The 11445-nt window shown below is 35.5% G+C and overlaps 1 protein-coding gene across 9 annotated transcripts in view; it reads right to left on the bottom strand.

Moving 5' to 3' along the window:
- Positions 1-7582: 7582 nt before the first annotated feature.
- Positions 7583-11445, bottom strand: part of col13a1 (collagen, type XIII, alpha 1) — a 196860-nt gene continuing 192997 nt past the window's right edge. For all 9 annotated transcript variants that reach the window (XM_041789686.1, XM_041789694.1, XM_041789688.1 and 6 more), the window contains one exon: positions 7583-10637. In XM_041789686.1, the coding sequence (XP_041645620.1) occupies positions 10605-10637 (33 nt within the window). In that variant the 3' untranslated portion in view covers positions 7583-10604. The remainder of the gene's footprint in view (positions 10638-11445) is intronic.

Below are 11445 nucleotides of genomic sequence, written 5' to 3'. Positions count from 1 at the left end.
TCCCTGCTTTCTACAGCTGAGAGGCAGAATAGCTACAGATGCATTGCATTTTGACAGATTTACCCTCAGTGGAGAAATATCACAGATTTTGAATGTCTGACGAAAACTTAATTACATTTTAGTCTAGTTTTAGTCATCTTGATGAAAACTAAACTTAGTTTTTGTCAGTTTTAGTCATCACAGATCTATTTTTGTTAGTTTTAATCTAGTTTTTGTCATGGAAAAAAGGCTGTCGACGAATAGTTTTAGTCATAGTTTTAGTTGACGAAATTAACACTGCATGGAATACATACCAGATGTTGAAACGGAAACAATATACCATTTCTGGAAAAAAGTAGCTCATTTGGATTTGATGGCATCTCAAAAATGTAGGGATAGGGCAACAAAACTCTGGAAAAATGTTCCAGTGAAGTGAAGAAAAGTGAAGAATTTGAATATTACACCATCTACAGTCCAATATCAATATAATAATAATAATAATATCATTAAAACATTCAGAGAATCTGGAGGAATCTCTGTGAGCAAGGGTCATGGCTGAAAGAGCTCTCAGGGGCCACTGCATTAAAAACAGACATAATTCTGTACTGGAAATCCCTGCATGGGTTCAGAAACACAGAAATCACCGTCTGTCAACACAGTTGAAAGAAGGAGCCATATATGAACAGGATACAGAAAGGCTACTGTCTTCTCTGGGCCAAAGCTTATTCAAATGGGACTGAGGGCAAGATGGAAAACTGTTCTGTGGTCATATGACTCCAAATTTAAATTTCCTTTAGGAAACATAGATGCTGTTGCCTGTGAACTGAAGAGGAGAGGGACCATCCATCTTATCCTGACCCAGCACTAAAGCCTGCATCTCTGATGGTACAGGGTTGCATTAGCGTCTATGGGCAGCTCACACATCTGGAAAGAAACGATCAATGCTGAAAAGTATGTAGAGGTTTCAGAGCAACATTTGCTCCCATCCAAACACTTTAGGGAAGGCCTATTTCAGCAAGACAATGCTAAAGCACACACCACAGCCATCACAACAGCATGGCTTCACAATAGAAGAGTCCAGGCCCCAAACTGACCCGCTCGCAGTCAAAACCTTTCACCAACAGAAAACACTTGGGGCTTCAGAAAAGGAGAAATCTGGCAAAGAAGACCAAAGAAGGACTGTTGAGCAACTAGAATCCTACATCAGACAAGAATGGGACAACATTCCTCTCCCAAAACTCCAGCAACAAGTCTCCTCACTTCCCAGACATTTACAGACTGTTGTTAAAAGAAGAGAGGACGCTACACAATGGTTGACATGGCCCTGTCCATACTTTCTTAAGATGTGTTGCTGACATCAAATTAGAAAGGAGCTAGTATGTTTCATGAAATGTTTCAGTTTCAACATCTGATATGTTGTTTATGTTTGTGAATAAAATATGGGTTTATGGGATTTGCAAATCATTGATTTGTGTTTTAATTTACATTTTACACAGCGCCCCAACTTTTTTGGAATTGGAGTTGTAAATCATGATTAAAAGAATCCTGATATCATCTAGTCCTGTTGATGAAATGAAGCCTTCCTATTGGTCAGATGTAGACCGAGTCTTCATTATTGCTGTGTTCAAACAGCATAAAAGAACGACTTCTATTAACATCACAGTTTTATAACAGAGGGTAGTCTCACTGTTTGATTCTAACAACCCTTTCTGTCTCATATCGGGTCCCTGGTCTCTCTAAAGCCTCAGAGTACCCACACAGAACAAATCCCGTTTCAACCTCTGCTCTCGAAGGTCTCTAATCAGGTCATAAAAGCTTCAGGTTTGAACCAAATATCGTCTGTTTGGAAAGAAATGAGAAAAATGTTCAGTCCTTACCTTCAGAGCAGCTGAGATAAATGTTGACTCTGATAATCTGGATTCTAATCACTGAGACATCCCTCTTAACCATCAAACAGGTCTGACATGTCTGCTGTCCTGAAGCTCTCTGACCTCCTCTCTGATAGAACAGCTCCACCACGGTTTCATCTGTGCAGCATGAAGTAGAGGCATCTGGCGACCCCTAGTGGTGGAAAGGTGTGTGACATGATGTGGCGGTGAGGGAGAGAGAAAGGTGGAGGCTGACATAGGGAGAAAAATGTCTATTTAAAGGTTAAACATGTAGAATTTTCACACAGAAACCCCTAAATTATCCCTCCCTATTAGCCATTCAGGACAAAGAATTCCACTGTGAATAAAATGTATTAATAGTTATACAAAAACTTGTTTTCACGATTTTCTAAATACATTTTTTTCATCAGTTTCATCCTCAGCTTCATCCTGAACAAAACTAAAAATTATGTGTATATAAATAAATGTGTGTTTTGTGTGAAAACATTAAAAAAAAAAAAAAAAAAGATTTTAAAAAATCCATTAACTGTAGCATGTAGCATCAGATTTAGAAATCTGCTACCTAAAAAGCTATTCATGGACAAAAATTCCTGTTTACTCACAATATTTTCACTTTTTTAACCATTTTGCCCTAGCAGATGAAACCAAAACACTTCCAAGAACTACCATGAAAATATTAAAGATTTATAGTCTCTTTTTCTTACATATTTCAATCAACTTCAATCCTGATCAAAACTTCCAAATAGTCAATTAATTTGGGAGTCATGTATTTCATGCTTGGGCTTATGAGGTAAAATTTATAGTGTGTGTGTGTGTGTGTGTGTGTGTGTGTGTGTGAAGTTTATACTGATCAAAATTCAAGGAAAGGTCTGATTTGAAAATTGTAATACAGTGACAAAATTGCATTTCAATTTTCTAATAATGGATGCTTTTATGACATGGACAAAATTAAAATTTAGTGTACTTTTATTTTTAATTTTCAGAAAATGCTAAAAAGCTCTCATGACTCAGATGGTTTGACTATTTTGAAATCTAAATGCTTTTTCATTTTCAGAACGTGATTTTTTTTTTACTAAATAAAAAAGAAAAGAACATTCAGATCTACCCAATATTTTATTTGTTATAATATAGAATGATTTATTGCATTTTTTAATAAACACACAAGACGACAGATTTAAAAATCCCATATTAAATGGCAATCAAATTTTTTGGAAAAAAAATGCAATTGAATAATTTAGCAAAAAACTAGGGCTGAAAGATTTGGGAAAACCTGGCGTAATATAGTTTTTTCTACGGGTAATCTAGAGTTTTACTATCTTGATAATGTTCTCTCCTAATATCTTCTAAATTTTTCCTTTTTAGTCCCACTGCCTTGTTTCCTTGTCAAAATTTCTTAATGCATCTCCTCAATTTAACTTTCTCTTTTAATATTTGATTTGCTATTATTTTTTTGTTGTTGAAGTTTTTAATATTTGTCATAAAAAGTGTAATCAGAATTAAGTATGACTGACAACTGGAGAACCTCTAGTCTTCTAGATGATTTCTCAGTCTGTCTTGTAAATTGGGGGTATTGACCAACAATCCTCCGAAGAAGCTCGATGGGGTTGAGGTCAGGGCTCTGTGCCGTTCCTCCACACTGAACATCAAACCACGTCTTTATAGTCCTTTTTTTGTGCACTGGGTCACAGCCCTGTTGGATTAGAAAAGGGCCTTCCCCAAACTCTTGCCACACAGTTGGAAGCATAGCGTTGTCCAGAATGTCTTAGAATGCATTAGTAGAAAGAGGATACTGGATGTTTGACTGATAGATGTGGAGCATTTATAACCAGATCAACAGCTAAAGGCACATGAAGAAAACCACAGCATGACCCTGTTCTATTAAATATTGTGTTTTTATTTGGAGTCAGTGGCAAATTGCTTAAAAAGTTGTCTGAACAGTGAATCTGTTTGGCAATCAGTGACGACAGCTGCCATTGGTTGATTATAAAAAGTAAAAATCACTTCTTTAGGAAAAGAAAACAGAACAAAAACAACATTATTTCCTCATAAACATTCAGACGCCGCTCTAAACCCGACGGTTCTCTCATGGCGATCTCAGCGGATCGCTCTGCTCTGGCTGGAAGTCGCGAATCTTGGAAGTCGTACGAACGTTTCAGCTCAATGCACCAAAATCTGTGAAAATATCACTCAGCAGACAGATTTCTTTAAAAATGTGATGCAAAAATAAAAAACTTTTACTGTTCCATCACCAGTAAAGGAAATAAAGATAAAAACACATGTACATAGTGCTTCATAATGCTGAACAATAGCATGCAGATTCATTCTGTATAATGCCCTCCTATCCATTCTCAGATCCTCTAATCTGACATGTACAGAATTTACATCCAACAAATCATACAAAATATACACCAAGAGTTTTTTCAAATAAAACAATCACTGTGTTAGTGGACAGAGTCATTGTCTACTAGGGCTGCGTTCACACCCACAGCCTGTTAGCTTTAAACTGTGGTAGACTATAATGTGATTCATGGTTGTATTTTACACAAAAATAATTTAATGTTGACACTGAAATGTCGTAAAGCGTGCCAAGGCTCACACCAACATCAGGCTGTCTCTACGCCATGATGTCAAAGCTGGATTTTCTCACTGCATGGGGAAACGAATGCCACGCACTACTGTCCAGTTAGATGGTTGATCGAACTGCAAAACACGTTTATAACACGCTTCTGGCGCTGTGAGGTGGTCAAACGTCTCGTCAGATTTTTGACAACTGATGTCAAGGATTTGACGTTAACAAACTCAGTGCTTGACCAAGAAAGGGGCTTTCAAAGCTCTGCCACTGTTATGGTTAAAAATGTGACCGTGTTAAGTGGTGGTCAGTGGTGTTACACTCCCACAGGCTAATACCCATTGATGCCACTCTAAAAGGAAATGTATGCGGTAAGGTAATTATTAAAAAATTGAATGAAAATGAATAAAAAGTCAAAGTTATAAGATGTTATAACTGACTAATCTCATAAAATGACCTACTACCTTTTTTAAATAATTTTGAAGGTTTTCTCCGTATCAGTTATTATCTCATAATTTTGTCCTTTTATCCCATAACTCTGACTATTATATCATGACTTACTGTCTTATAATTTCAGTGTTTTAATCTTATATTTTTTACTCTTTGTACTCACAGTTTTGACTTTCATTTCATAGTTATAAACTTCAGATCAGGTTTTTAACTTTTGCCTCATAAAATGATAAATAAAATAATATCATATTTTTCCTCATTTACTCATACTTTTGGCATTTGAATCTGTTAATTTTTACTTTTAATAGTGTGGTTTTGACTACACTGCTCATCGTTTTGGCTATCTATCTCATTAAAATTAATTTTTGTGCCAGAATTTAAACTTTTTATTCAATACCTTTGATTTGTTTTTATCTCATAATTATGATTTTTTTTTAGATAATATAATAATTCCTATTTCTCAATTTCATAATTTCAGTTTCTTCCTCATCATTTCAAGTATAAAATGACTTACTATGTTATTATATTGACTGTAGTGTTTTTAAAAATATTTTCCTGACTTAAATAATGTAAAACATAAAATTGGAATTTAAAATCAGTTACTCTGAAACTCTAGGTTGTCCTGATCAAAACGGTTTATTCCCTTAATAGTAAATGATAGAATAGGTTAAAAAAGATGAGATAGGTAACCTTAAAAATGTCTACTTCTTACATGTATTTTTTTGATTTATTTTCTAATCTGAGGAAAACCTTCAGGATTCTGACTTTGATCTCAGTGTTCTGATTTTGAACACAGAATTCTGACTTTGATCTTAGCATTCAGATTTTGATCTTATTTTTTTTTTATTTTGATCTCAATATTCTGACTTTGATCACAGTATTCTGATTTTGATCTCAGTATTCTAACTTTGATCTCAGTATTCTGATTTTGATCTCAGTATTCTAACTTTGATCTCAGTATTCTGATTTTGATCTCAGTATTCTAACTTTGATCTCAGCATTCTATCTTTGATCTCAGAATCTTGACTTTGATCTCAGCCATCTAACTTTGATCTCAGAATCTTGACTTTGATCACAGATTTCTGACTTTGATCTTAGTGTTCTGATTTTGATCTTACCTGTTTTTACTTAGATCTTAGAATCTTGACTTTGAACTCAATATTCCGACTTTGATCCCAGTATTATGACTTTAATCTTTTTAAGGACTAAATGAGTGTTTGCTGTGCAACCTTTACTGAAGACATATCTGTTTCTGATTTATGATTGGGATTTTTATTATGTTATAATTTCTGTAATCATAGACACAGGGGGCTGATGGTCACCAGTTAACACGGTAACTCTTTAAAGCATAACAGCAGAGGAGTGCTGACAGCAGGATGTCAAAATAGAAAGCAGCTTACTAACAGTGGAGGTTGTAGTGATGAGAAGGACATAGTCCCTGGTTCAACCAGCTGGATCAGCCTGTTGATTCTTAGCATGTTGATTTTTTTTTTTTTTTTTATGCCAGAGTACCCGAACACCACGGATAAAGACCCCTGGTGTGAAAGAAGCCTTAGTGGCACTGTAAATACAGATAATGGAAGGTTGACAGAGAACATTGAGCAACAGTTGCTGTAACTCTAAAACAGAAAGCGTTAGCTCATCACGCGAAAAAACAATGAAGTCACATGATCTATTCACATCAACCCTGTTTACATTTTGAATTAACATCTGGTTTTGGTGTTTGAAGTGGAGAGCACCAACTGGTTGTATGTCTGGTGTGATGTTACCTTTTGATTTAGAGTGTTCATCAGCTGGTCGTCAGCTCTGTTTGTTACACCTGGGACTAACTTTAGTGAGGTGTCCAGGGTAGAGTAGGCATGAGTCTTTTCTTTAGGCATGATTGAAAATTGAGTCTAGACATCAGTTGTTGCAAAGTAAGATGTTGGAGACAAGACTGACATAGTTAACACCCAGCTGGTGCCCTCCACTCTGACTATGTGAGCTTATACGAGCAAGTTAGCGCGCTGCTTTGTCAGGATGGGTGGGTGAGAGTCTAAAGTGTTACCCCGTCCAAACAAGAACAGCAACAATAACTTGATGTCCATGTGAATGACGCCAGTGGAACAAAAAAAAAACTGTCATGTTGTCATATTTCATTACGTGTTAGTGGCAAATGGCAAACATACAAAGTTTGTCAAACAGTCTATAACAGAGGTCACTGGCTGCAATTTCAAACCTACAGCAACAATCAGAAACCACAAAAAATCATTTTTGAGATCCAAGTTTTTCATATTCTGGGGCTAAAGTCAGAAATCTATCTTTAATCTCACAACTCTGACTTTAATCTAAGAACTCTAATTTTGATCTAAGAACTCTGTCTTTGATTTCAGTATTCCAACTGTGATCTCAGAATCCTAACTTTGATCCCAGAAGTTTCACTTTGATCTTAGTATTCTGACTTTGATCTCAGAATTCTGACTTTGATCCCAGAATTCTAACTTTGATCTTAGAATTCTGACTTTGATCACAGAATTCTGACTTTGTTTACAGAATTCTGACTTTGATCTCAGTATTCCGACTTTAATATCAGTTTTCTGACTTTGATCTCAGAATTCTGACTTCGATCTCAGAATTCTGACTTTGATCACAGAATTCTGACTTTGATATTAGTTTTGTGACTTTGATCTCAGAATTCTGACTTTGATCTCAGAATTCTGACATTAATCACATTATTGCAACTTTGATCTTAGTATTGTTACTCTGATGTCAGAAATCTGACTTTGATCTCTGTTCTCTGACTTTAGTCTCAGTAAAGGAAAAAAATGTTGGGTCTCAAAGAAATAAAAGTGACTTTCTCATCCTCATCTGACAAACTGACACACCAGCCACATGCTGATCATTAACAGAGTAATTGCAAAACATTTATGCCAGATTAGTCAGATAATGCCTTCAAGAGTTCACATAAACATATATTCACATAGTTATACAAAAAACAACAATTTATAACCCAAATTCATGCAACAAAATGGTATTAATTCTGCTGTTGGCAGTGAATAACAAAGAGTACACTTTACAACCCCTTTGGCTAAAAGTAAATCAAATAAATGAACAACTCACTGTCATTATAAAATGTGCTAGTTTAACATTTGTGCAAAGTAGAAATTTGAAGCAGAAACTACATAGAAATATTTCAGTACAAAATAATGACTCCTGTTAAATAACCACTGTCAATGCCTCAGAGGAAAGCTGGTACACAAGAATGAACATTGTCTATGCAAGTCCAATATGAAACATCCAACTAATGAATCTGACCAAAACACAACCAAGTAGATCTACACACTGCTAAAATATTGGTTGTGATTTGATGAGATTTTTCCATTCTAGTCAAATAGATTAGAGGTGTTTTCAACCATAAGTTCTAACTGGTAATTTTCTCATATTTTCCCCGCACATATGCTGTCTAAAAATGATAATACAGCTTAAACAACGTATGGTTTCTGCTCCTGCTGAAACAAAAAAAAGTAATAGATTTTTAACACCAAAGAAAAAAAACAGAATAAATAAAAATCAAACTCCATTTTCTGTTCACACGGCAGCTGTCACAATGACGAAGGAATGCTATTTGATTATCAGTGAAACAGGAAAGGTCTTCTGTGAGTGAACCATGAAACATTTCTCTTCAATAACAACCACAAAGAAATATCTACATATTTGTTATTGTTTGATCAAAAACAGATTCATTTAAAGAATAAAACCATAATCAAGCAGGTCTGTTGTATGCAGGGAGCAGAGATGGGAAACTTTGGCTACTCATGATCCTCACTCCTACGGGGCCACAAGTTCATAACTTTTAGGACTCTTTAGCTTCAGCTTAAGGTTTCAAGATGGTTTCAAGCTGCTGTTTTTTTTTCTTTCATACTGGGAACTATGTCAGAGGGCTCATCACCGGCATCTATCGTTGCTCAGGTATGAACGCTGACGACTTCTTTCCTCTGTAATAGAAGGTCATTTCCAAATAGCTTGGTGTATTTTGTATTTTCATATAACCAGAAATCTCAAATTTGAGGACTCTGTCCAGGCTCTAGTAGTATCTGTCGACCAGTCAGATAAGTAAATCCCACCCCTTCTTGATTTTGATTGGTCAGTAAGGGTAAAGTGATATTGACCAGTATGTTTCTGTTCCAAAAGTTGAACTTTTTTGAGAGCACTGCAACACAGGTAAAAGATTTTGCACTTGTTAAACAGTGATGAGAATCCCCGGACTTCATCAGATTTGTATTGAAAATGAAAATTTCAGACAAGTCGTTATCATAACCTATAAAAAAGTCTGACTCTAATCTCAGGATTCTATTTTAAATCTGAAATTCTGGCTTTGATTACAAAATTCTGACTTTAATCTCAGAATTCTGACTTAAATTTCAGGATTAAGTCTTCAGTCTGATTAATCTAAGAATTTTGATGTAAATCTCAGAACTCTAAATTTGATTTTAGAATAATCTCAGAATTCTGATTTTAATATCAGAATTCCATCTTCATTCTGAAACTCTGGCTTCAACCTCAGTAGTTATGCATTTGATCTCATATTTCTGACATTAATCTGAGAATTTGGACCTTAATCCTGAATTTTTGACTTTAATCTAAGATTTTAAACTTTTAATCTCAGAAATTCTGACTGTAAACTGAGAAATCTGGCTTTAATCACTAAAATTTAATTTCAGAATTCCAACTTTTACCTCATAACGGATGAAAAAAATGGTTGTGTCTCAATTTGTTATAATTAAATAGATTTTTTTCATGTTTTTTTTTTCATGTTTATAATAAATTAATAACTGAAATTGGCATTGAGGGAAGAAGGGTGCTGCCTGTGGCCCCAGGACTACTAGTTGCCCACCAGTGTTATAGAAACTTTTTATATGGTGCATTAAAATCAGAAAAAGTAAAGCCATTAGATAGTTTATGTGAATAAGTCTGATAGAGTTGAAAAATTAAAATCATCATGAAACATTAGTGAATCATCTGCATACAAGGACACCATGAAAACTGCCTTTTGAGAATTTTGGCACTTTTTCTGCATGTAAAATCATGTTTCATCAAAGCAATCTATTTACAAAGATCCCGTACATTTATACATAAATCCCTCATCTTATATTACACAATAATTACAGTTACAGCATGGATGTGGAGTCCTTTAACACCACTATATAAAAAAGTCATATACATAATCATACCATATACGTGAGCAGGCCGATGTGGCGCTGTAATCCAGCACAATCATGAAAAACAAAGGTGATAGCTGCAGGTAGAGGGATTTCTGACATGGCAGTGAGAGAGATAATATCAAGAAGGAATCATGGAGAGGGTCTCTCTTTTTTTTTTTTTGTTTTTTTCATGGAAACATGGCATCGATCTGCTGTGTGAGCTGCTCTGAATTAATAATCACAGTTACAGTATTGATGTCAAACACATCAGACAGCATGTGCTAACGTGTCCATGCCATCGTTGACTCTCTGACTGGAGGTTAAATAGAGAAACGTGGATGCTGTCCCGTCCAGAGAGCTTTAGAGATGGGGCAGGGTCTCGACTGTGCTCACCACTGCCGACATTAGCGGCTCTGTGTTCAGCCTCCTGGAAAATCGTTGAAAAGCCAACTCCAGGTAAAGAATCCAACTTAAAGATATCTCCAAACGTCTTCAAGTTTCCTCTGTGTGGTTTCATGGAGACAGATTCTGGTAGCTCTACTTCTTAGCCAGCTGGAAAGGATGTTGACCCTTTAAACATACGTGTAAATAAAGTTAAAATACTTCAGAGTAAGAGGAAGGAAATCAGGGATATTTCTGTACTTGTTAGGTTTAATGGGGTATAAATATGAAATTGATGTAGCCATTTTTTTTAAATAGTGTATATTTGAGCCACTATTGTTTCTTTTAATTTTTTGGCTTTTTTTAACCTAAAACTCTAACTCTAACTCTATACTAGAGCTGTATAGCCTAGCTTCCTTACCAGAGCACACTTTCTGAGGATAATGCCACTGCTAAGTACCTCATAAAAATAATTATTATGACAAACCTACACATAGCTGAGGCTTCCTGTTGCTGTTGTAGGTACAAACTAAACTGTGACCTCTGTTACACTTCTATTGTTTGTGATATTACAGTCTCAAGCTAGGCCTTTTGGAAATTTCAGGCCAATAACTGAAAAGAGGATCGATATCTCCTTACATAGTTATGCCTTTAATGTGTAAGAGAGTTTATAAAACTTGGGAATGTAATGAAGATAAAAAGATCAGATGCCACTGTAACAAGATCACTGTGAGAATTGGAATTAACTCAACATTTAAAACCAGAAGGCTACGTCCATTCATTAGAGCCATGATTCAGTCCAAAAACACAGACTTAAAATCCTTAAATGGCAGTAAACAGAGTTATTCAGTCCATGCTGTGATGCACACTTATGCACACACTCACTCTGGTAATACGTTTTTATTAAATTAGATTGGGTTAGTGTTCTTTACAGGCAAACCAAAAACAGTGAACTCCCCACACACACACACACACACACACACACACATTGGCTTAT

This window comes from Cheilinus undulatus, linkage group 6, assembly GCF_018320785.1.
Source record: "Cheilinus undulatus linkage group 6, ASM1832078v1, whole genome shotgun sequence".
NCBI lineage: Eukaryota > Metazoa > Chordata > Actinopteri > Labriformes > Labridae > Cheilinus > Cheilinus undulatus.
This window is presented reverse-complemented; position numbering and strand designations above follow the sequence as displayed.